The sequence below is a fragment of the Pristis pectinata genome, chromosome 40 (genome assembly GCF_009764475.1).
Source record: "Pristis pectinata isolate sPriPec2 chromosome 40, sPriPec2.1.pri, whole genome shotgun sequence".
Classification (NCBI taxonomy): Eukaryota; Metazoa; Chordata; class Chondrichthyes; order Rhinopristiformes; family Pristidae; genus Pristis; species Pristis pectinata.
In genome coordinates, this window is record NC_067443.1 from 5,924,334 (window position 1) to 5,950,081 (window position 25,748).

Consider the following 25,748-nt stretch of genomic DNA (forward strand, 5'->3'; position numbering starts at 1 on the left):
CGGGCCGTGCCATCTCCTCGCTGCTCCCATCGGGCAGGAGGTACAGAAGCCTGAAGTCCCCACACCACCAGGTTCAGGAACAGCTACTTCCCTTCAACCATTCGGTTCTTGAACCAGCCAGCACAATCCTAATCACTGCCTCAGTACAGCAACACTGGGACCACTTTGCACTACAATGGATTTTGTTTTTTTTTGTTCTAATTGTGTTCTTTCTTGTATAATTTATGTTGTGTCTCTGATGCTCTGTGCCTGTGCTGCTGCTGTAAGTTTCTCACTGCCCCCATGCACACATGGACTTGCGCAGACGACAATTAACTCGACTGACGTTGACTTTGATGAAGGCCAGCGTGCCTAAAGACTTCTTCACCACCGTGTCCACCTGTGAGGCCACTTTCAGGGAGGGGGTCAGGTCCCAGGGGGAGAGAGAGCCGCAACGACCAGGCACTCACCACAGTGAAGAACTGTCCGTACAGTGCGTAGCCGAGGTGAAGCACCACCCCCTGGTTCCTGTCCAGGGTCCTCAGGTGGCAGGTGAATGTGGTGCACAGACTGTTGCTGCAGTCCTGTGGGGACCAGGAGAAGCAGAGGGTCAGTCCAATGGCAGGCACCCTCCCCAGGGGACCAACCCTCAGGACTTTCACCGCCCGGGTGATTAGGAAAGTCCACCCACCTCTCCTGCATCCCGAGATCCACTGCGTTCTAACCCAGGACCTCAGACCCTGTCGCTCTGTTCATTCTCCCCCCCTCACCCTCACTGTGGACACCCATCCCTCCCCCCCTCACACCTGTCTGACACCTACCCCCAATCGCCTGTCCACTAACCTCCCCTTCCCCTCCCTGTCCCGACTAACCTCCCCTTCCCCCTCCCTACTCCCCTCCCCCTCGTCCACCACCCTCCCTCCCTCTCCCCCACTCCCCTCCCCCTCGTCCACCACCTCCTTCCTTCCCCTCCCCTCGTCCACCACCTCCTTCCCTCCCCTCCCCCTCATCCACCACCTCCCTCCCTCTCCCCCACTCCCCTCCCTCCCCCACGCCCACCACCTCCCTCCCCCCCACCCCTCCCCCTCATCCACCACCTCCCTCCCTCTCCCCCACTCCCCTCCCTCCCCCACGCCCACCACCTCCCTCCCCCCCACCCCTCCCCCTCATCCACCACCTCCCTCCCCCCACTCCCCTCCCCCATGCCCACCACCTCCCTCCCCCCCACCCCTCCCCCTCATCCACCACCTCCCTCCCCCCACTCCCCTCCCCCACGCCCACCACCTCTCCCTCTCCCAATCACTCACCAGCCTCTGCAGGTGCTGGAGATCTCTGGGGGAGAACCGTGTACCTGGGCTTCGGCTCCTCTTCAGGGGCTCTGTTGCGTTTTGCACGGAACAGTTCGCCCCACTGATCTGTCGGATGACACAGGCGCTGTCAGCAGGAGACGTCGATGTACAACTTAACCCACCAAATCCTGCCCCCAGTGCATCAGGTGGGAAAGACCCAGATCACAGGAATGGGACAGGGGAAAGCACCCACAGCTGAAGGCTGTGTTCCCTCCAGTAGATCGCCCCACTGGTTCTACTGCAGCCATTAACTGAGACACTGTCACCTCCGATCCTGGTTCAACTTCCAAACACAGTCACTGACCAGGATCCCAGTCCCAGCACACTCACTGACTGACAAAACTTTGGTTAGGTCACACTTGGAGTACTGTGTGCAATTCTGGTCACCCCCATTACAGGAAGGATGTGGAGACTTTGGAGAGGGTACAGAAGAGGTTCACCAGGATGCTGCCTGGATTAGAGAGTATTATCTATAAGGGGAGGTTGGACAAATGTGGATTGTTTTCTCTGGAGCGTCGGAGGCTGAGAGGAGACCTGAGAGGTTTATAAAATTACGAGAGGCATAGATAGGGTTGACAGTCAGAGGAGACACAAGAGACTGCGGATGCTGGAATCTGGAACAACAAACAATCTGCTGGAGGAACTCAGTGGGTCAGGCAGCATCTGTGGAGGGCAAAGGAATTGTCGTCATTAAAAGCCTTTTCCCTAGGGTTGAAATGTCTCATACTTGAGGACACAGCTTTAAGGTGAGAGGGGGAAAGTTTAAAGAAGATATAAGATTTCTTTATTAGTCAACATGTACATCGAAACACACAGTGAAATGCATCTTTTGCGTACAGAGTTCTAGGGGGCAGCCCGCAAGTGTCGCCACGCTTCCGGCGCCGACATAGCGTGCCCACAACTTCCTAACCCGTACGTCTTTGGAATGTGGGAGGAAACCGGAGCGGGGGCAAGTTTTTTTTACACAGAGCGGTGGGTGCCTGGAACGGGCTGCCAGGGAGGTGGTGGAGGCAGATACGATAGTGGCATTCGAGAGGCATTTAGACAGGCATGTGAACAGGCAGGGAATGGAGGGATAGGGATCATCTGCAGACAGACGGGTTTGGTCGACACAGACATTGTGGGCCAAAGGGCCTGTTCCTGTGCTGTGCTGTGTTCTATGATGCCCTACGTAGCCCAGCTGAGGCTCGAGGCGTGGGATCTCCCTGCCCTGTGACCCAGAGCCACACAGGAGGCCAAGTGCTGGGTGAGAGAGCTGCTTTTACTTCTTGTGCATGGTGTCTCTCACCCCTCCCCATCTGCCTTCTGTCAGTCCAGGCAACCCAACACCTCCCCCCTCCTCCCCACAACACTGTCAATAAGTGACCGACCCATTTAATGGGGCTGGGAAGGGCGAGCTTGCTGTTCTGGATTCATACAGCATGGGAAAAGGCCCTTTGGCCCAGATCATCCATGCTGACATCAAATACCATCCCTAATCCCGTTTACCAGCACTCGCCCCATAGCCTTCTATGCCTTGGCGATTCAACTGTGCGTCAGATCTTCAATGTTGCGAGAGTCTCTGCCTCCACCACCCCCTCAGGCTGCATGTTACAGATTCCAACCTGTCTCTCCCTGGATGAAAAATAATCCCCCCAAACCTCTTACCCCTTAACTTAAACCTGTGCTCTCCGGTTACAGACGCGTCTGCTATGGGGAGAGGTTCGCAGCCTGATACCCCACGATGCTCCCCATAGTTTTGAATACCGCCCTCAGTGTCCCGTCCAGCTCAGTGACCAACAACCAGTTGTTCTCCCCGTACTTACAGGCTCCAAAAAGGCGGTGATCACCGTGGCAAAGTGGTGGTGAGCACCGATCACGGTCGGGACGTAGATCCTGGCTTCCAGATCCTCAGCCACAAAACAACCAAGATTCTTGACCTGCGAACACAGCAAACAGTCGTTGAAGCTCACTGACTCGCACTGTGATTCCCACTTGTTGTAGGCACCTCGGTATCTTTCTGATGAACCCCTTTTGTCAGCCCGGTGGTGCTCTCTCCCTGAGAGAGGGGGAGACTCTGAATGATGCCCACGTGCTGCCTTCGCCGGGAACGATTGGGAAGAGTCCACGTTTCCAAGTGTCAGGTCAGCTTTTGGCTCAGTGCTCAGGTTCCAGGCCATGGGGCAGAGAGCGCTGTGACCTCAGTAAGAGAGAGACACACACGACAAAAGCTCTGTCGTCGTGGGAGGTTGCTTCATTCCCCTCTCCATCCTCACAACACACACAGACACACATAGACAAACACAGACACACACACGTGTGCACACACATCTACACGTGCACGCGCACACAAACACAAATACAGACACACGCACACACCAACATGTGCGCACAAACAAACACACAGACACATGCAAACACAGACAAACACACACAGATTCACAGAGGCGCGTGCACACAGAGACGGCATGCACACAGAGACGCACGCACGGACAGCCCCTTTACTGCTCCATATTCACATTACAGGCACACGTTAACTGGCTATTTAACCATGAGCTGCGTCACAGCCCAGGACACTCCTGGAAATCAAACCCTCTCTCCCAAAAAAGCTGCTGAAACTGGGAGTCAATTAAAAATCACAAAACTGAGTTGGATCGATTTTTTTGTTGGTTACTGTGGGTTTGAGGAGCAAACTCAGACAAATGGGACTAAGTTGTGGACCTGCCCAAATGACAGAACTGCCCTCTCCTCCCGGATTCCTTCTTCTTCAGCCCTTTGTCTCTTCTACCGATCACCTCTCAGCTTACTTCTCCCCCCTCCCCTACTCACCTACCTACCCCCTCTCACCTGGCCTCACCTATCCCCTGCCAGCCTGTGCTCCTCCCCCTCCCCCACCTTCTTATTCCGGCTTTTCCCCTCTTCCTTTCCCGTCCTGATGAAGGGTCTCGACCCGAAATGTCGACTGTTTATTTCCCTCCACAGATGCTGCCTGACCCACTGAGTTCCTCCTGCACTTTGTATGTGTTGTTCAATGTATGTGGGATATCCCCCTTCCGATCCCACGTTCCTGGGGACACAGGAGACTGCAGACGCTGGAATCTGGAGCAACACACACACTCTACTGGAGGAATTCAGCGGGTCGAGCAGCACCTGTGGGGGGGGGGGGGGGGGAGGAATTGTCGATGTTTTGGGTTGAAACCCTGATGCAGGGTTCCGAAACATTGACAATTCCTTTTCCCCCCACAGATGCTGCTCAACCGCTGAGTTCCTCCGGCAGATTGTTTGTTGCTCCATATTCCAGCGTCTGTGGTCTCTTGTGTCTCCCAAGCAATAGATAGTCCCAATATAGGCACATTCCTGCATTCCTCAAGTTCCCGGCATCACTGCGGAAGTGGATCAAGGGCAGCTAATCACTGGTTCTCATCCCTGAACTGGAAACCACAAGGCCAGTGGTTGAGGTTGTCGGTGTATCACTTGGAATGATGCAGCTCCCTCCAGGGGCATTCCTGGATATCACAGCCCCACACAGGTGTGCAATCGCTCACATTGAGCCACAGGTTGGTTGCTCCAGTGTGTGTATGCTGCATACGTTCACACACACGCAAACACACAGAACGACTGGGTGTAAAGCCCCAGTGCCTCTCCTCTCCCTCACAACCTAACTCAGTGACTGGTGAACCACACCTTGCACTCATAATGGCCTGCACTTGCAGATGCACATGGACACACACACACACACACACACACACAGAGATGTGAGCGTAGACACACACACCCATACAGACGTGCAGAATCACACACACAGATGCACTATCACACACACACACAACCATGCATCCGCACGCAAGCGCACACAGACATGAGTGCAGACACACACACACACACAGATGTGAGTGCAGACACACACACACACAGATGTGAGTGCAGACACACACACACACACAGATGTGAGTGCAGACACACACACACACAGATGTGAGTGCAGACACACACACAGATGAGTGCAGACACACACACACACACACAGATGTGAGTGCAGACACACACACACACACAGACGTAAGTACAGACGCACACACAAACAAGCATCCGCACAGACAAACACAGATGTGTGGACACACACACACACGCACACACACACACGCACACACACAAGCACCCACACAGACATGAGCAGGCAAACACACAGACCTGCACTCACAAGCAGGCAGCCAGCAGCAGTGTGGGTTGCCCGACAGGGACCAGTTCACCTGCCACCATTCACTTTACCTTAAAGCTCTGCTTGACCTCGGGCTGCACTTCTACGTGTGCTGACTCCAGGGCTGGCTGCACCTCATAGCGCTGGAGACTGGACTCACTGCCGGCAGAGAGCAGCTTGTTTTAGGCTGTGCACACAGTGTGGATAATACAGAGCAAATAACAGGCATGCAAAGGGAGCAACTTTCTGCAACCCACCCCATGCACACCCAGGTCAGAACCATGTTGAGGTAGGCCATTCGGTCCATCTAATCTGTGTCTATCCAGCAGAGTGTTCCAGCCCTATTCCAGTATTCCAATGTCCTATCTCCTTCAATCCCCTAGATATTTATTCCTAGACACTGGCACCCTCCCTGCTTCAAGTCATCAATTCCAGACTCCCACCCTTTGTGCAGACACACTACAGATGCACCATTGAAAGTATCCTGACTGGTTGTATCACGGCCTGGTACAGCAATTCCAACGCACAGGAATGCAAGAGGCCGCAGAGAGTAGTGGACACAGCCGGGTCCATCACGGGTACAGCCCTCCCCACCACTGACAGCATCTACAGGAGGCGCTGCCTCAAGAAGGTGGCATCTGTCAAGGACCCCCACCATGTGGACCGTGCCATCTTCTCGCAGCTACCGTCGGGCAGGAGGTACAGAAGCCTGAAGTCCCACACCGCCAGGTTCAGGAACAGCTACCTCCCTACAACCATCAGGTTCTTGAACCAACCGGCACAACCCTAACCCCACCTCAGCAACGTAACACTACGGACCACCTCCTGCACTGCCATGGACTTGTCTCTGGTTGTGGGTGTTTCTGCTCTAATGTCGTGTTCAGCACAGTTTTTTTCTTCTGTCTTGTACAATCTATGTTGTGTGTGTTGTCTGTACCGAGGTGCCTGCGATGCTGCTGCAAGCAGGTTTTTCATTGAACCTGTACCTCACCGAACTTGTGCACGTGGCAATAAACTTGACTTGATTCCAAACTCGAGGACAGGAGGCAAGTCTCCAACCCTCGAGCCCACTTAACGGAACCATGGCTGAGGGGAGCAGTTCCACCCACCCGTCTTTCCTTCACACACTGTGAATTGCCCCTGGTGTGTGGGTGAGGGGTAGAATCCAGGGGGAGCTGATGGGGATGGGGTGGGGGGGGGGGGGTTTGACGAATAAAATGGGATCAGTGTAAATGGGTTCCTGATGGTCAGCACGGACTCGGTGGGCTGAAGGGCCTGTTTCCATGCTGTATGACCCTTTGACTATCCCATTTTATCTTCAGTTATCAAACTCACACTTAAAGTTAACAACCGATGCAGCATCGATTGCTGTTTATTCAAGGGAGTTCCAAACATCACTCTGAAAACTATGCCTCTAACTTTGTGACTCTGTATCAACGGTGCTGAGGTGGAGATAGTTGAGAGCCCTCCAACCGCAAACATGCCATGGCCAAGGAAGCTCACCAGCGCCTCTACTTCCTCAGAAGGCTGAGGGAATTCGGCACGTCCCTGTGGACCAGCTGTGAATTTGCATCGGCATCAGATTTTCCTATCTATGCTGATCCCATTTTATTCACCCCCCCACCCCTATCAGCTCCCCCCAGATTCTACCTCTCACCCACACACTAGGGATAATTCACAGTGTGTGAAGGAAATTCACAGCTACAGTGAGGAGAACAAGCAAGAAGGTTCTCTCCTGAAGCTTCTCTCAGGACTGGGAGATAGCACACATTAACGATGCTTGGCACAGAGTCAGGAGGGCACACACAGAGACAGACATCAACTGCTGCTGGAAGGTCATCAACTCAGTGAAAGACGCCCTTTGTCCTGCCTGAAACTTGTTGGTCTTCCAGCACTGTGAGATGTCCGTAGGGGAATGCTACCGACTGGCATGTTCCAGGCTGCAGGAGTACGTGCTGAGGGACGCACTGAAGCTGGGTGCAGCCAATGCAAGAGCTCAGTGGGGAAGGACGACAGTTTAGGGTTCTTCTGCCACAGGAGAGGGAGGGGCGGGGTTAGGCGAGAAAGCCCCTAAACATTGTAAGTACGGGACCGGGTAGCCCCAGGGAGCCACACATGTGGCATCGGTGCTGTTTTTTATATAAAAAGGTAACACTAATGAGTGATCTGTACAAGAATGTAAAGGCTTGCACTGTTTTATAATTGTATATAGTTTGTCTTTTATTATGAATAAAAAGGAGGAAAATATACACCCAACAAAAGGAATAATGTGCAAAGCAAAGAAATCTTTTTTCATTTACTAATTTCCAGGACACGGGCATCGGTGGCACTTATCGTCCATCCATAATTGCCCCAAACTGAGGCAACATTTATACGTCAACCACGTCAACATGTAGACCAAATGGAGTAAGAACAGGCACATTTTCTCCCCTGAAGGATTTTATTAAGCCAGATGGATTTTAGTGACGATATGGTAGTTTCATTGTCACGGTCGGCTTTTTTAGATTAGATTAGCTTTTTTATTTTCAGTTCCAGATTTATTTAATTAACTGAATTTAAATTCCTTGGTTGTCATGGGATTTGAACTCCTGCCACTGGATTAACAGTACAGGCCACTGGGCAGTCGCCCAGTAACTTAACCACTTTCATCTATACTGCAGAAGGGGTGCCAGAGAAATCAAAGGAGTAAGTCAGGTGGTGTAAATGGCTAAAAGACGATAGGAAGCTGAAAAAGGCAGTTGGAAAACTGACTTCACTCTCAACGCAGTGAAAGCTCATATCATACATCACATTATAATTATCATGACACTGAAATAGACCATTCTGCCCATCGTCTAATCCTATCCCCCCACTCATTTCCCAGCAACCTGCTCCCTCTCACACGCTCATCAACATTGGATGGTACGGTATCAACTTGGTATGGCAACTGCTCTGCTCGAGACTGCAGAGAGCTGTGGACACAGCTCAGCACATCACGGAAACCAGCCTCCCCTCCATGGACTCTGTCTACACTTCCCGCTGCCTCGGGAAAGCAGCTGACATAATCAAAGACCCCCCCCCCACCCCGGGCATTCTCTCTTCTTTCCCCCCTCCCATCAGGCAGAAGCCTGAAAGCACGAACCACCAGGCTCAAGGACAGCTTCTATCCCGTTGTTATAAGACTATTGAACAGTTCCCTAGTATGGTGACGGATTCTTGACCTCACAATCCACCTCGTCGTGGTTTGTCTGCCTGCACTGTAACTGTAACACTTTATTCTGTATTCTGTTATTGTTTTCCCTTGCACTACCTCGATGTTCTGATGTGATGTATGGACAGCATGCAAGACAAAGTTTTCCACTGTACCTCGGTATGTGACAATAATAAACCAATTTACCAATTGTTACTTTCTCCTGCACCTATCTAGTCTCGGGGTAACCTACCAGCACGTCTTTGGGACGTGGGAGGAAACCGGAGCACCTGGGGGAAGCCCAGGAAGAACGGGCAAACTCCGCACACAGACAACACTAACTGCCACACCACTGTGCCACCCAGTGTGGTTGCGTCACGGGGAGACGATCAGATTTGGTGGTTAATAAGATATCTTTATTAGTCACATGTATATCGATGTACATCGAAACACACAGTGAAATGTATCTTTTGTGTCAAGTGTTCTGGGGGGCAGCCCGCAAGTGTCGCCGCGCTTCCGGCGCCAACATAGCACGCCCGCAACTTCCTAACCCGTATGTCTTTGGAATGTGGGAGGAAACCGGAGCACCCGGAGGAAACCCACGCAGACACAGGGAGGATGTACAAATTGCTTACAGACAGCGGCCAGAATTGAACTCGGGTCACTGGCGCTGTAATAGCGTCACGCTAACCGCTGCGCTACTGTGCCTGCCCTAAATCAAGAGCCCCCTTGGCACCTGCCCCTTGACTTGGCGCTGTCCCTCCCTCGACACCGGCATCTCCACCAGCCCAATCGCTCCCTCCACCGGTGTGGCCGTTCCCTCAGTACTGCTCCTCCATCAGTTCCCCTGGGCACTTCCCCTCCCTCGACCCAGCCTCCCCGTCAGTGCTGCCTCTCCACTGGTACCGCACCCCCTCCCTCAGCACTGCCCCTCCCTCCGAAATGTTGGTCACGAGCGCACCCAGGTTGTCAAACACCAGATTTCAAAGCCATTACTGCATCAGTTAGTCTGTGCCCGAGGGGAGGAAGGCAGCTCGGGATGTCTGGAATGTCCCTCAGTTCCCTCTGCCTCGGCCCTCGTGAGTTACTGCTGTGCCAGGGCATGCAGTGCCACCTACCTGGTGAGGAGGAGATCTGCCTCGTAACGAACCGCTGCCCAGACCCGCACCGCATTGTCGTGGAGGGTCTCGTTCATCTCGGTGCTGTCGCTGCAGTGGGGAGAAGGTTTCAGTACAATGGCAACACTGAAGCCCCACCATCGGGGGAGGGGAGAGGGGGAGGGGGGGAGAGGGGGAGAGGGGGAGGGGGAGAAGGAGAGGGAGGGGGAGAAGGAGAGAGAGGGGGAGAAGGAGAGAGAGGGGGAGAGGGGAGAAGGGGGAGAGGAGGGGAGAGGAGAGGGGGAGAGGGGAGAGAGGGGGAGGGGTGGGGAGAAAGGGAGAGGGGGAGAGGGGGAGAGGGGAAGGGGAGAAGGGGAGGGGGAGGAAGGGAGCATGGTCCTTGGAGTGAAGGGCAGTGAGGTGTCCCACTGAGAGGCAGAGTCATGCAGCACAGAAGCTGTTGCTCCACTGAGTACATGCCAACCATCAAGCACCCAATTACACCGATCCCATTTTATTCTCCCCACCAATTCCTCCTCGATTTTACCTCCACCTGCACACTGGGGGGTAAATTTACAGTGGCCAATTAACCTCCCGACCCGCATGCCTTTGGGACGTAGGGGGAAATTGGAGCACGCAGGGGCAACCCACGCGGTCACAGGGAGAACGTGTAAACTCCACACACAACAGGCAGTACTGGAGGTCGGGACTGAACCCGGGTCTCTGGAGCTGCAGATCTACTGGCGGGGCTACTGACTTGCCCAAGGGTAGAAGGGGGCAGGCGGAGGACCCACCTAGAACTCCCCCTCTTGCCAAAATACGGAGGCATGGCAGCTCAGAGAATCTGTGACCAACGACCTGCATCTTTACAGAACGTTTAATGTTCCCAAGGCACAGGTCAGGAACATGTGGTTAAGAAGGCATATGGTGTATTGTCCTTCATCAATCGTGGAATTGAATTTAGGAGCCGAGAGGTAATGTTGCAGCTATATAGGACCCTGGTCAGACCCCACTTGGAGTACTGTGCTCAGTTCTGGTCGCCTCACTGCAGAAAGGATGTGGAAGCCATAGAAAGGGTGTAGAGGAGATTTACAAGGATGCTGCCTGGATTGGGGAGCATGCCTTATGAAAACAGGTTGAGTGAACTCGGCCTTTCCTCCTTGGAGCGACGGAGGATGAGGGGGGACCTGATAGAGGTGTATAAGATGATGAGAGACATTGATCATGTGGATAGTCAGGGGCTTTTTCCCAGGGCTGAAATGGTGGCCACAAAAGGACACAGGTTTAAGGTGCTGGGGAGTAGGTACAGAGGAGATGTCAGGGGTAAGTTTTTACTCAGAGAGCGGTGAGTGCGTGGAATGGGCTGCCGGCAATGGTGGTGGAGGTGGATAGGACAGGGTCCTTTAAGAGACTTTTGGATAGGTACATGGAGCTTAGAAAAATAGAGGGCTAGGGGTAAGCCTAGTAATTTCTAAGGTAGGGACATGTTCGGCACAGCTTTGTGGGCCGAAGGGCCTGAATTGTGCTGTAGGTTTTCTATGTTTCTATGATCCAAATTTCCAAGCGTTTGCCCACCCGCCCATCCGCTGGAAGGCGACCACTCACCTGGTAGCACTGATGCGCAGCTCCACCTCATCCAACAAGTGAGTGCAGCGAAACTCGAACTCCAGGCGAAAGGACACCTGCATGGAAGTTAAAGCCCGTCGTTGTCAGGTTATAAGTTCACACTGCCTGCTTCGCAAGCTGATCGGCTTTACCCTTTGGACGGTGCTTGCTCAGTGAGGGCAGAATCCTCCGCTGGGGTATGGCTGTTTCGATGAGTCATCACTGGGCACCCTGTTCTAGTCAGCATCCTCATCGCCTGACTGTGCAGAGGCTGTCACAGGTGAACCTATCCTTAGAACAGTATGGCACCGGAACAGGCCCTTCGGCCCACCAGGTCAGTGCTGACCATGATGCCAAATTAAACTAATCCCATCTGCCTGCAAATGGTCCACATCCCTCCATTCCCTGCCTGTCCGTGTGTTCGTCTAAATGTCTCTCAAACATAGTTATCATATCTGTTTCCCATGGCAGTCCATTCCAGGTACCAACCACTCTCTGTGTAAAAAAACTTGGCCTTGAAAAACTCCTTTAAATTCTCCCCCCTCACCTTAAAGCTGTGCCCTCTAATATTTGACATTTCTACCCTGGGAAAAAGGCTCTGACTACTCTATCTCTGCCTCTCATAATTTCATAAACTTCTGTCAGGTCTCCCCTCAGGCTCTGACGCTCCAGAGAAAACTATCCAAGTTTGTCCAACCTCAGAGCCAATACTCTCTAATCTAGGCAACATCCTGGTGAACCCCTTTCTGCACCCTCTCCAAAGCCTCCAGCTCCACAGGTGACCAGAACTGCACACAGTACTCCAAATGTGGCCAGACCGGATTTTTATACAGCTGCAAAATGACTTCCTGACTATTATACTCAGCACCCCAATTCTACCCCCCTGTGAGAAGACTATTGAACGATTCCCTTATATGATGAGATGGACTCACAAGTTCACAAGACATTTGGCCCATCGAGTCTGCTCCACGAGCTAAACTAATACTATTCCTATCGAGCCCTAATTTCCGGCCTTATCCCTATATCCCTTGATACCCTGACTAATTAGATACCTATCAACCTCCTCCTTAAACGCCCCCAATGATTGGGCCTCCACAGCTGTACGTGGCAAAGAGTTCCATAATTTCACTACCCTCTGACTCTGACCTCACGATCTACCTTGTTGTGACCTTGCACTTTATTGCACTGTACTTTCTCTGTAGCTGTGACACTTTACTCTGCACTGTTATTGTTTTTACCTGTACTACAGCAATGCACTCTTTACTAACCCAATGTAACTGCACTGTGTAATGAATTGACCTGTACGATCGGTATGCAAGACAAGTTTTTTACTGTACCTCGGTACAAGTGACAATAATAAACCAATACCAATACCAATGAAGGCAAGTATGCCCTGCTCCTTCTTTATCTATTTGTGTTGCCATTTTCAGGGAGCTATGGACTTGCACCTGAAGATCTCTCTGTACATCAATGCTCCCAAGGGTCCTGCCATTAACTGCATATGACCAAAGATGACCAACACCTCACATTTCCTCCTGCATATACTCACCACCAGGGCTTGCTCAGTAACAGGCCCTTCAGCCCACTAAGTCTGCACTGACAATCAAGCAACCATTTATGCAGGCACGGTAGTGTAGCAGTTAGCGTAACATTATTACAGCACCAGTGACCCAGGTTCAATTCCAGCCGCTGTCTGTAAGGAGTTTGTACGTTCTCCCCGTGTCTGCGTGGGTTCCCTCCGGGTGCTCCGGTCTCCTCCCACATTCCAGACGTACGGGTTAGGAAGTTGTGGGCATGCTATGTTGGCACCGGAAGCGTGGCGACACTTGCGGGCTGCCCCCAGAACATTCTACACAAAAGATGCATTTCACTGTGTGTTTTGATGTACGTGTGACTAATATCTTACCTAATTCTCCCCACGTACCCAGCAACTCCCCCTCACTGGATTCTACCACTCACCTACACACTGAGGTCAATTAATCTACCAACCTGCACACCTTTGGGATGTGGGAGGGAACCAGAGCACCCGGGGAGGGGGGAAACACACGTGTGCCAACTCCACACGTAGACAGCAGAGGTTGGGATCGAACCCTGGTCTCTGGAGCCGTGAGGCAGCGTCTCTAACCCACTGTGCCACCCAGTGGTCACGTGGTAATCCCAGCTGACATTATCCCAGGGGTTGGAGCAGAGCACCCTGTCTGAGGTTAGCTGCCAACAAGGAGAGTTGAGACTAGGGTTACCTCAAGCACCTGAGTGAGTTCAGTGGCTTTGAAGCCCTGTTACTCACTGCTATTGTGGAATTAAGCCACTGTTACAGAGTTTCATAAGAAATAGAAGCAGGAATAGGCCCAGAGTACCATTCATTTGGGTCACGACTGACATTTTACCTCAAAGCATGCAACAATAACTGAGCAACTGAGCCTCTACAGACCTCGTGGGTGGAGAATTCCAAATGTTCACCATCCCCTAGGGAAAAAGCTTTCTTCTCCTCATCGGCCCGAATGGCTACCCCCTTATTTTCAGACCTTGCCGCCTGGTTTTAGACACCCCAACCAAGGGAAACGTCCTTCCCATGTCTGCCTTGTCAAACCCGGTAAGAATTTTGTTGTTTCAATGAGGTTACCGCTCATTCTTCCTACTTTTAAAGACTATTGGCCCAGAGGGAAAGGCAGCACTGCCCAAAAGCAGAAGAACTCCTGCGTCTCGCCAACCGTTTTAGGGACCACGTGTTACAGAGTCATAGAGTTGTACAGCACAGAAACAGGCCCTTTGGCCCATTACATTCATGCCAGCCTTTTTGCCCATCTCCACTAATCCCATTTGCCCACATTAGGACTGCATCCTTCTGTGCCTTGCCTATTTAAGTATGTGTCTTAATGCATCTTAAACACAGTGATTGTATCCGACTCCACCACCTCCTCTGGCAGCGCGTTCCAGCTATCAATCACTCTCTGCGTAAAAAACTTAAGATAGATTTCTTTATTAGTCACATGTACATCGAAACACATGGTGAAATGCATCTTTTGCGTAGAGTTCTGGGGGCAGCCCGCAAGTGTCGTCACGCTTCCAGCGCCAACATAGCATGCCCACAACTTCCTAACTCGTACGTCTTTGGAATGTGGGAGGAAACCAGAGCACCCGGAGGAAACCCACGCAGACACGGGGGAGAGAACATACAAACTCTTTACAGACAGCGGCTGGAATTGAACCCGGGTCGCTGGCGCTGTAAAGTGTTATGCTAACTACTACACTACCGTGCAGATCCCCTTTAAATCTCCTACCTCTCACAAAACTGTGCCCTCTTGTTTTTGGTATCTACCATGGGGAAAAAGATTCTATCTGCACTGTCCATGCCTCTCATATACTTCCATCAGGCCATCCCTCAGCTTTCTGCAGTCCAGGGTGGGAGCATTAACCCTCACCTCCAGATAGGTTTCCCTTGCCACAGTTTGCAAAGGAAGAGTTAAGAGAGAGAGACCAGCACGGTTCCTCCTGAGGACATATCCCAGAACGGATGGGCATGTGTGTGCCTGCGTGTGTGTCTGTTTGTGTGCGTGCATCTGTACATGTGCGCAGCGTTCTCCTGAAACACATACCTGCATCAATGATCTGAAGACTGGAAAACTGACATTGCAGATTCTGTGGTGGGGTGACATCACCAGACATTCAACCTTATTCTGTCCATCCTCCTGGGAAAAGTGAGGATCATAATGTTAGTGCACTGGAGGGAATAGGGCCATGTCCACACATCCAGGGCAGAGACAACACGGACTAGATACAAAACTCCCGCTACACCATCCCATCGGACACTCCCAGGGTAGGGACAGCACTGGTTAGACAGAGTGAAGCTCCCTCTACACTGTCCCCTCACACACTTCCAGGGTCAGACACAGAGTGAAGCTCCCTCCACACCGTCCCATCACACACTCCCAGGGTCAGACACAGAGTGAAGCTCCCTCTACACTGTCCCATCACACACTCCCGGGGTCAGACACAGGGTGAAGCTCCCTCTGCACCATCCCATCACACAGTCCCAGAGCAGGAACAGCACAGGTTAGACATACAGTAGATTGTCACTCATTTCAGCATGAAAACAAAAGGGTTTGACACAGACTAAAGCTCTAATGTTACCTCATACATTCATAAACTAGAATCTGTATAAATGATGTGCCCAGAGGCTGACTGGCAGGGAAGCCAGAAGTGATCTTGAGAAAAATGTGGATGGGGTGAAGGCAGAGTGAGGAAGCGCATAGCGCTGTTAACAGGAGGGACCTTAAGTGTGGGAGTATGGGGGAGCAGGGCACCGTTAGCATGGTACAACTCTTCACCCGTGTGGTAAGGGACTGTGCGGATAGTATAAACACCCCAGAGATGGCAGCACTAAACCTCGTTAATCCGATAATTTTTTTGATAAGATGCAAATCCTCAAGACAGGTTTAAGAAGCTTAGGGTGGTATTAGTTTATTATTGGCACATGTAGTGAGATAGAGTGAAAAGCTTTTGTCTGCGTGCCATCCAGACAGATCATTCCGTACATAAATATATCGAGGTAGTAAAAAGGAAAACAGAATGCAGAATAAAATGTTACAGTTACAGAGAAAGTGCAGTGCAGGCAGACAATAAGGTGCAAGGGCCACGACGAGGCAGATTGGGAGATCAAGAGTTCATCTTTTAGTGTGGTGGGTGCCTGGAACGGGCTGGCAGGGGTAGGGGTGGAAGCGGATGTAATAGTGATATCTAAGAGGCTGTTAGATAGACATATGAATATGCAGGACTCACCCCTGCCTGCGTGTGCTCCTCCCCCTCCCCCCACCTTCTTATTCTGGCTTCTGCCCTCTTCCTTTCTAGTGCTGATGAAGGGTCTCAACCCAAAACATCAACTGTTTATTTCTCTCCATAGATGCTGCCTGACCTGCTGAGTCCCTCCAGCACTTCTTAAGAGAATTAGTTTAATTCAGCCTCGTGCTCGGCACAGACATCATGGGCCGAAGGGCCTGTTCCTGTGCTGTACTGTTCTGTGTTCTGTGTATGAGAGGTCTGTACAAGCAGATTAAATCAAGTGAATAGATAGCTTTACCTTCACAAGGAGGCTTGTGAGGAGCAGGTTTCTGGAAAAGGTCATGTTAAGGCTGGTATTGTAGGCATTTTCCCTCCTGTTCTCCAGCAGCACAGTGACTGACACTCTCTGCCGACTGCTCCTGACAACGTACGGGTTCTGCCTGAAATAAAGGCATCAATTTGTTAATAATAACACAACAAACAACAGCAGACCTCACAACACAAGGGCTGAACACAGCGACGCAGCACTGGGTTGGTGTATCTCCTGCGTTTCTGCTCTCACCCCTCTCCTCCCACCCAGACCAAGATGGGGTTCCCCTTCTCCTCATCTCCCCCCCACCCCCGCCGTATCTGCCACCTTCAAAGAGATTCCACCACTAGACACATCTTCCCCTCCCCTTTCAGCATACTGTCCAAAGTCTTTCTTTCTTTTTCAATCTTTTCATTAGTTTCCAAATTAATACAGATTAATATATAACATCGATGTTTGTACATGTAATACAAAGAGATCAGGAGATAATCATGGCATAGATAATCATAAAGAATAATAACATTAAAAAAAATCTGTAGATCCCACAATCTCTTAGCAAATGAATATAATATAAAGGAAAGAAAAAGATTTATTGTGTATATAAAAGAAAAGAAAAAGAATCCCCAAGTCACTAAGAAAAATTATAAACAATATATCAAACCAAACTAAAAAGAAAAATTTCAAAAGAAAGAAAAACAAAAGAAAAGAAAAAAGAGACTGGACTGAAATTTCTCAACAGAAACAGAGCAAAATTATGTTGGCAACTCCATTCCTCTAAATTGGAAAGTTATTGAAGAGGGATCGATATCATGTGAAAATATTGAATAAATGGACTCCAAATATCTTCATATTTAAGCGAGGGATCACTGTCCAAAGTCAAAGTCGAGTTTACTGTCATATGCACAGGGACATGTATGCAGTGAAAAACCTACTTGCAGCAGCATCACAGGCACAGAGCATCAGATACGCAGCATTCACAAGAAAAACATAAATTAAACATACCATACATTATACACAATTTTTACAAGAAAGAACACAATTAGAACAAAAAAACAAGGTCCATTTTAGTGCAAAGTGATCAAAGTGATCACAGTGTTGCTGAACTGCAGTGATTAGGGTTGTGCCGGTTGGGTCAAGAACCGAATGGCTGAAGGGAAGTAGCTGTTCCTGAACCTAGTGGTTCTCTGAACCGTGACTCCATGGTGTACCTATCTGACTACACCAACACCCACTCACTGCACCTTCCCGTGCAACTGCAGTCCTGTTACCTCTTCCCTTCCCGCCATCCACTCCCTCCAGGATTCACTTGCACTTTCGTTCAGTGCTCACGACTGGTATTGGTTTATTATTGTCACACGTACCAGGATACAGTGAGAAGCTTTTGTTTGCATGCCATCCAGACAGATCATTCCATCCATAAGTATACCAAGGTAGTACAAAGCAAAACAGAATGCAGAATTATGGTGTTACAGCTGCAGAGAAAGTACAGTGCAGGTAGACGAATAAAGTGCAAGGGCCACGACGAGGTAGACTGGGAGATCAGGAGTTCATCTTTATCGCATGAGAGGTCCGTTCAAGAGTCTGATAACAGCAGGATAGAAGCTGTCCTTGAGCCTGGTGGTACGTGCTTTTAAGCTTTTGCATCTTGAGCCCAACGCAAGAGGGGAGAAGAGAGAATGACCGGGGTGGGAGGGGTCCTTGATTATGTTGGCTGCTTTCCCGAGGCAGTGGGAGGTGTAGACAGAGACAGTGGAAGGGAGGCTGGTTTGTGTGATGGACTGGGCTGTGTTCACAACTCTCTGCAACTTCTTGTGGTCTTAGGCAGAGCAGTTTCCACACCAAGCAGTGATGCATCAGATAGGATGCCTTCTGTGATACATCTGTCTCCTCTACGTCAGAGGAACCAATTTTGCAGAACATCTCTGTTCAGTCAGCAAGAGAGAGCCTGAGCTTCCAGTCACCTGTGACCGTAACTCTCCACTCCACCTCCACCCTGACCTCCCTGCCTTTGGCCTCCTCCGCCACCGCAACAAATCCTAATACCACCTCAAGGAACAGCATCTCATCCCAGCTGCTCGATCATTACCCCCCCCCCCCACCAATTCAATTGTCAAAACTGACACTCACTAAGTTTCTTATTTTCTTACCTTGATCCAGAAATATCCAAGTGTGCCTGAAGTGAGAGATCCGTCAAACACAGGTCATCATCTCCGCAGTCTTTAAAGAAAGGAATCTGGGAGCGTGAACACAAGAAAGTGTGCATGAACTTCAGAAGAGATTCATCCCAACACCAGGTTAACGAATGAGTCGCACAACTAACAGAGCCACTGCCTCATGATGCCAGAGACCTGGGTTCAATCCTGACATGTGTGGAGTTTGCACATTCCCTGGGACTGCATGGGTTTCTCCCGGGTGTCATGTAGTGGTACAGCACAGAAACAGGCCCTTCAGCCCACCATATCCATCTCGACCATTTTGCTCAACTACACTAATCCCATTTGCCCGCACAAAGTCCATATCCTTCTATACTTCGCCTATTTAAGTGCCTGTCTAAATGCAAATCAGTAAATTGGTTTATTATTGTCACATGTACTGAGCTACAGTTAAAAACTTTGTTTTGCATGCCGTCCATACAGATCATTTCATCACATCAGTGCATTGAGGTAGTGCAAGGGAAAACAATAACAGAATGCAGAATAAAGTGTTACAGTTACAGAGAAAGTGCAGTGCAGGCAGGCAATAAGGTGCAAGGTCACAACGTGGTAGATTGTGAGGTCAAAATGTTATCTTATCGTACTAGGGGACCGTTCAGTAGTCTTACAGCAGTGGGATAGAAGCTGTTCTTGAGTCTGGTGATACATGCTTTCAGGCTTTTGTACCTTCTGCCTGAGGATAGGGGATTAGAAGAGAGAGTGTCTGGGGTGGGTGGGGTCATTGATTATGCTGGCTGCTTTCCTGAGGCAGTGAGAAGTGTAGACAGAGTCCATGGAGGGAACGCTGGTTTCCGTGATGTGCTGAGCTGTGTCCACAGCTCTCTGCTGTTTCTTGTGGTCACGGGCAGAGCAGTTGCTGTACCAAGCTGTGATGCATCCAGATCAGATACAGGAAGTCCCCAACTTACGAACACCCGACTTACGAACGTCCGTACATACGAACCGACCTTCGTGGTCTTAACGACCTTCGGTTTGTAAGTGGGCCCAGCCCCCGATCCCACCACGGCGGCGGTACACCTTCTTTGACCCAACCCTGGGCAAAGTGCGCATGTGTGGCTGGGGAACCCCAGGCCATGTGCACATGTGCGGCCCCGATCCCCAGGCCAAGTGTGCATGCACAGACACTGTTCTGAGTTACATACAAAATCGGGTTACGAACAGTCTCAAAAACAGAACTCGTTCGTAACCCAGGGACTTCCTGTACTTTCTATGATGCATTGATAAAAATTGGTGAGGGTCACAGGTGATATTCCAAATTTTTTTAGCCTCCTGAGGAAGTAGAGGTGCTGGTGAGCTTTCCTGCCTGTGGCATCTATGTAGTTAAATCTCTCTTAAAAGTACTGGTTGCACCTGACACCACCATCTTCTCTGGCAGAGAGTTGCAGATATCAACCACTCTCTTGTCTAAAACAAACTTCCCCCTTAAAACCCCTTTCTTTCACCTTTAACCAAGGCCCTCTTGTTTTTGATCCCCCTACCATAGGAGAAAGATTCTGGTTATCTGCCCTATCTGTGTTCTTATAATCTTATACACCTCTGTCATGTCACCCCTCAGCATCCTTCACTTCAGGGAAAAGCCCAGCCTCTCCAATCTCTCCCCGTAATTAAAGTCCTCCAATCCAGGCAACATCCTGGTGAACCTCTCCAGTACAACCACATCCTACTGTGTGGTGACCAGAACTGCACACAGTACTCCAAGTGTTGTCTAACCAGTGTTTTGTAAAGTTGCAACATAATGTCTCAACTTTTATATTCCATGCCCCGACCTATGAAGGCAAGCACTCCAGTCCTTGTTCCACGCCTATTCTGGCGCATCACCTCCCCATCTCGTTCTCTGCTACATTGATGACTGCATTGGTGCTGACTGCATTGGTGCAGAACTGTCAATTTCATCACCTTTGCCAACAACTTCATGGTCCAAGTGAATTTGAGGACATCTCTGAAACCTCTCTTCCTTTTTTGGATCTCTCTGTCTCCATCTCAGGAGACAGACTTGCCACGGACATCTTCCATGAACCCACTGACTCCCACAGCCATCTTGACAATACCTTCTCCCCCCTGCCTCTTGTAAGGCTGCCATCCCTCCCTCTCAGTTTCTCCATTTCCACCACATCTATTCTCAAGGTGAAGCCTTCTTCTCCCAAGCTTCCGAAACGTCCCCCTTCTTCCAGAAACGTGGCTTCCCATCTGCTGTAGTTAGTGGATCCCTCATGTGCTTTTCCTCCATTTTCTGGGCCGGATCTCATCCCTTTCCCCAGTCAGAACAGAGATAGTGTTCCTTTGCACCCCATCATTCTCCGCGTCCAACACATCATCCCACCACTGTCATATTCTCCCCTCTCCCCTCTTCCCCTCCTCCACCCACCAAGAGTTTATGCTTTCTGCAGGGACCCCTCTCTTTGTGAATCCCTAGTCCACTCACCCCACTCCTCTCACCCCTCCCTGTCCCCTGACACTTTGCCCTGGTAGGAGGTGTAACACCTGTCCCTTCACCTCCAGGGACTGAACCAGCCCTGCCAGGCGAGGCAGAGGTTCATCTGCACCTCCTCCAACTGGGTCTACTGCATCTGGTGCTCGCAACATAGCCTCCTGTACATTGGTGAAACCAAGCGTATATTAGGTGACTACCCGCACTGTCCGCAACAGCCATCTCAAGCTTCTGGTTCCACGTCATTTTAACTGTCCTTCCCAGTCCCACATGGACCTGTCCATCTGCGCCCTTCTCCATTGCTACTGAGAGGCCAAAGGCAAATTGGAAGAACAACGTCTTGGTTAGCGTAACGCTTTACAGCTGGATTCAATTCCAGCCGCTACCTATAAGGAGTCTGTACATTCTCCCCGTGTCTGTGTGGGTTTCCTCCAGGTGCTCCAGTTTCCTCCCACATTCCAAAGACGTACGGGTTAGGAAGTTGCAGGCATGCTATGTTGGCGCCGGAAGCGTGGTGACACTTGCGGGCTGCCCCGCAGAACACTACGCAAAAAGATGTATTTCACTGTGTGTTTCGGTGTACATGTGCCTAATAAAGGTATCTATCTTATTCTGCATGAATAGCTTACAACCCAATGGTAGTGTTGTAGGGGAAAGAATAGTGAGGGCTAATAACTGGGAAATTCGGATTGTGTTAGTGTGGTGACAGTGTAGAAGAATAATGGTGTCTTTTGACTATACTGGGGCTGATGGGATAGTTGACATTGTATAAGAGAACGATGCTTGCAGCCAACAGTAAATCTGGGCTTGAAGCCAGCAGGTCTGCAGAAGTGTGCTGAAACCAGACTTTGAAATAAAACAGAATGCGAGTTCAGCCTTGAGTGCGCTGATAAGAGGAACTGGTTGGTTTTGTTCTATTTTAATCTATGTAACACATTGATTAAATTCTCAAGTATGTAACAACCATAACTGAACTAGTCACGTGATATAGCTGTTGTTTTAACATATAAATTGAGCTTACAACCTTCTGTATGTTAGAGTCTGGGTGACGGTGGAGATCGCTGCCCACTCTCCATGGTACCACGTACTGTATAAATACAGGCTTGGAACGAAACTCACAGTTATCATCTCTTATTGTAGATTAGAGTTTCCACGACAAATAGGGAACCGCAGACAAAGCCCAAGAGCAGAGACGTGGGATGCGGCAGTGACAACACCCAAGTTTCAGGAGCTTCATTAATTACGTTATAGCGTGTGCCCATTGTTGTAACAGAAAATTGGATATATTGTTAACTAAGTTAGACTTGTGGATAATCATTTTATTCGGTAACCAAGACCTAGCTTGTTACTTAGTTAAGTCTTCCATTCTGTTTCCAAACCTAGTTGTACTATTAATCAAGTTTCCGTGTCAGCCGAGAATGTAAAAGCTGTACCAAATTTGCGCTCAGGTAGATCAGCTTTAACTTGGGTCTCTTGGTGTGCACCAGTCGTAATAAATAGCATTTCAAACACCAAGTGCACGTGGCCTTTCCGTCTGCTCCGACAGTACGGACATTGAATTTTCCAGCTTCAGGTCACCCACTCTCCCGCTCTTCTCCTCCCACTTAGTTTTCTTGTCTTTGTTCATTCCTCCCCCGCCTGGTTCCATCTGCCAATCATCCCCTCCCCATCGGGCTCCGTCTATCAGCCTCTGTCCCACCCCCGCTGGTACTGCTATACACTGGCAATCCCTCCTCTTCCCTCAGTCCTCTCGACCCGGTGTCCACTCACTCCTTTTTTCCTCCACAGATGCCGCCTGACCCACTGACTTCCCCACCATCGAGGACATCTCCCAGAGGCGGTGCCGCAAGAAGGTGGCGTCCGTCACTGAGGGCCCTCACCACCCGGGACGTGCCCTCTTCTCGTTACTACCATCGGGGAGGGTGTACAGGAGCCTGAAGACCCACACTCAACGATTCAGGAACAGCTTCTTCCCCTCCACCATCAGATTTCTGAACGGTCCATGAACCCATGAACACTACCTCGTTATTCCTTTTTTTTGCACTATTTATTTATTTTTGTAATTTATAGTCATTTTGTGTCTATGCACTGTACTGCTGCTGCAAAACAACAGATGTCACATCATATGTCGGTGATAATAAATCTGATTCTGATCCTGACTTCTTCCAGTGTTCTGTTTTTATTTCTGCCTTCCACCACTTTTTCTACCCGTGTTGCCACTTTCAAGGAACTATGGGCATGAGCCCCAGGGTCCCACTGTTCATCACCATTCCTGAGCACCCTACCAGTTAATATGTACATCCTCCCGAGTTAACTTCGCAAAATGCACATGTTGGGATTAAATTCTGTCTGCCAATGCTCCGCCCAACTTTCCATCTGATTTGAACCCTGCTGTAGCCTGAGACAACCTTTGTCACCATCCACAACACCGCCAATTTTTGTGTCATCCACAAATCTGCCAATCATACCCCCCGCATTCACATCTAAGTCATTGATATATAATGAGCAATTACAAGGGTCCCAGCACCGATCCCTGTGGTACACCACTGGTACCGACCTCCAATCAGTAAAGCATCCTTTCACCACTACCTTCTGGCTCCCATCATCAAGCCAAAGACGTGCGGGTTGGTAGGTTAATTGGCTGTAAATGGACTTTAGTGTGTGGATCAGAGAGGTTGTTGATAAGATCTTAGATCAGATTTCTTTATTAGTCACATGTATATCGAACGCACAATGAAGTACATCTTTTTTGTATAGAGTGTTCTGGGGGCAGCCCGCAAGTGTCACCACGCTTCCGGTGCCAACATAGCATGCCCACAACTTCCTAACCCTGGAACGTGGGAGGAAACCGGAGCACCCGGAGGAAACCCACGCAGACACGGGGAGAACGTACAAACTCCTTACAGACAGTGGCCAGGTTTGAACCCTGGTCGCTGGCGCTGTAAAGCATTACGCTGACCACTACACCACCGTGCTAAGAGAGTGAAATATGGGATTAATGCAGGATTAGTGTAAATGGGTGTTCGATGGCCAGCAGGGACTCAGTGGGCTGAAGGGCCTGTTTCTGTGCTGTGTCTCACTGCCACGTTAGGTTACTGACTGATCATTGTTGGCTGATTGACAGGTTAGGAACTGGCTGGGTTTGTGAATGGTCTAGCTGCGACTTACCCAACTTTGGACTGTGGTTTCACAGCCGTCATCCAAAACCGGCCCCTTGGGCTGCTCTGCCAGACCGAACTGCAACGTGAATCCGACGGGTCGAATATAGTCCGCTGTGTCCTACAGCCAAGCAACCACAAATGTCAGGCAACAGGCCACAAGACGGCTTGGGGTTCACACACTGGCTGGGGAAAGAACCCGTGTCTCACTGCTGCTGTGGTAAACTGGCAAAGCTGCGACAGAATTGTTCAGCGAGCTCAGCGTGGTAAATGAAGACAGCACAGGAAACAGAGCACTGACAGAATCGGATTCAGGCAAACACGTCAGGTACAGGCTAAGGTAGCAACAGAGGTGTCAAACAGGGCTTTGAAATAGTTACACAACAGGAACAGGAGGTTTTACAGGGCAGCTCCATTCAATGTGATGTGCATTACTGTAAATACAAGAGCAGCACTGATACAGTCAACACACTCAACAAGAGAATGGCTCTAACACACTAACAAAGCATCAGGGCATTATGTATATAGGAGTGGTACTGACATATCACAACACAACACATACACGCTACAGTGGAATGGTTTGAGCAGACTTTAACGCAAAAGACACTGTACATACAGGAGTGCACTGACACACCCTGACACAGACACTGTACATACAGGAGTGCACTGACATCCTGACACACACACTGTACAGACAGGATTGCACTGACCCACCCTGACACACTGTACATACAGGATTGCACTGACACACCCTGACACACACACTGTACATACAGGAGTGCACTGACACACCCTGACACACACATTGTACATACAGGAGTGCACTGACACACCCTAACACACACACTGTACATACAGGAGTGCACTGACACACCCTGACACACACATTGTACATACAGGAGTGCACTGACACCCTGACACACACACTGTACAGACAGGATTGCACTGACCCACCCTGACACACACACACTGTACATACAGGAGTGCACTGACACACCTTGACACACATACTGTACATACAGGAGTGCACTGACCCACTCTAACACAGACATCGTATTCACAGCAGCAACCTCGAAGCCGGAGGTGATTCTTATGATGGTTTCTCTACTCACCATGACATGAAACTGAAGCTTCTGACATTCGAGGCTGTCGATGGCCATATGGATAACTCTCTGTATCTGCCTCTGATCACCATCATCAAACAGGGCTCTGGGAGCAAACTTTTTCTCATCCAACAGAATGCTGTAGAACACATCTGCAGCAGAGAGAATTGGAAGAGAGCAGTCAGTGTTGCTGTTCTACAGACATTTGCCTGTCGTGTAATTACAATGTGCAGGGGTTGACGGAATGATCTCGACAATGCACGGGATTGGGGAAACACAGCATTACCCCAAAACTGTAGTGGACACATGAGAGGAGCTGGGATATCTCTGTCAGGCATCCATACCCCTGGTCTGTAATCTAACCCAGCCCTTAATGAGTCC

General features: G+C 50.1%; 1 protein-coding gene across 2 annotated transcripts in view; it reads right to left on the bottom strand.

Moving 5' to 3' along the window:
- The window catches only part of itga10 (integrin, alpha 10), a 103,083-nt gene that overhangs the window by 7,526 nt on the left and 69,809 nt on the right, over positions 1–25,748 (bottom strand). For both annotated transcript variants that reach the window (XR_007958771.1, XM_052045594.1), the window contains exons 17-27: positions 25,377–25,519; positions 24,275–24,385; positions 18,613–18,698; positions 16,454–16,595; positions 14,973–15,065; positions 11,377–11,453; positions 9,793–9,882; positions 5,577–5,664; positions 3,134–3,247; positions 1,287–1,394; positions 450–563 (exon numbers count right to left, since the gene is read on the bottom strand). Coding sequence is in view for 1 of the 2 variants with exons in the window: in XM_052045594.1 (XP_051901554.1) it covers positions 450–563; positions 1,287–1,394; positions 3,134–3,247; positions 5,577–5,664; positions 9,793–9,882; positions 11,377–11,453; positions 14,973–15,065; positions 16,454–16,595; positions 18,613–18,698; positions 24,275–24,385; positions 25,377–25,519 (1,166 nt within the window). In the remaining variant the exon portion in view is untranslated. The remainder of the gene's footprint in view (positions 1–449; positions 564–1,286; positions 1,395–3,133; positions 3,248–5,576; positions 5,665–9,792; positions 9,883–11,376; positions 11,454–14,972; positions 15,066–16,453; positions 16,596–18,612; positions 18,699–24,274; positions 24,386–25,376; positions 25,520–25,748) is intronic.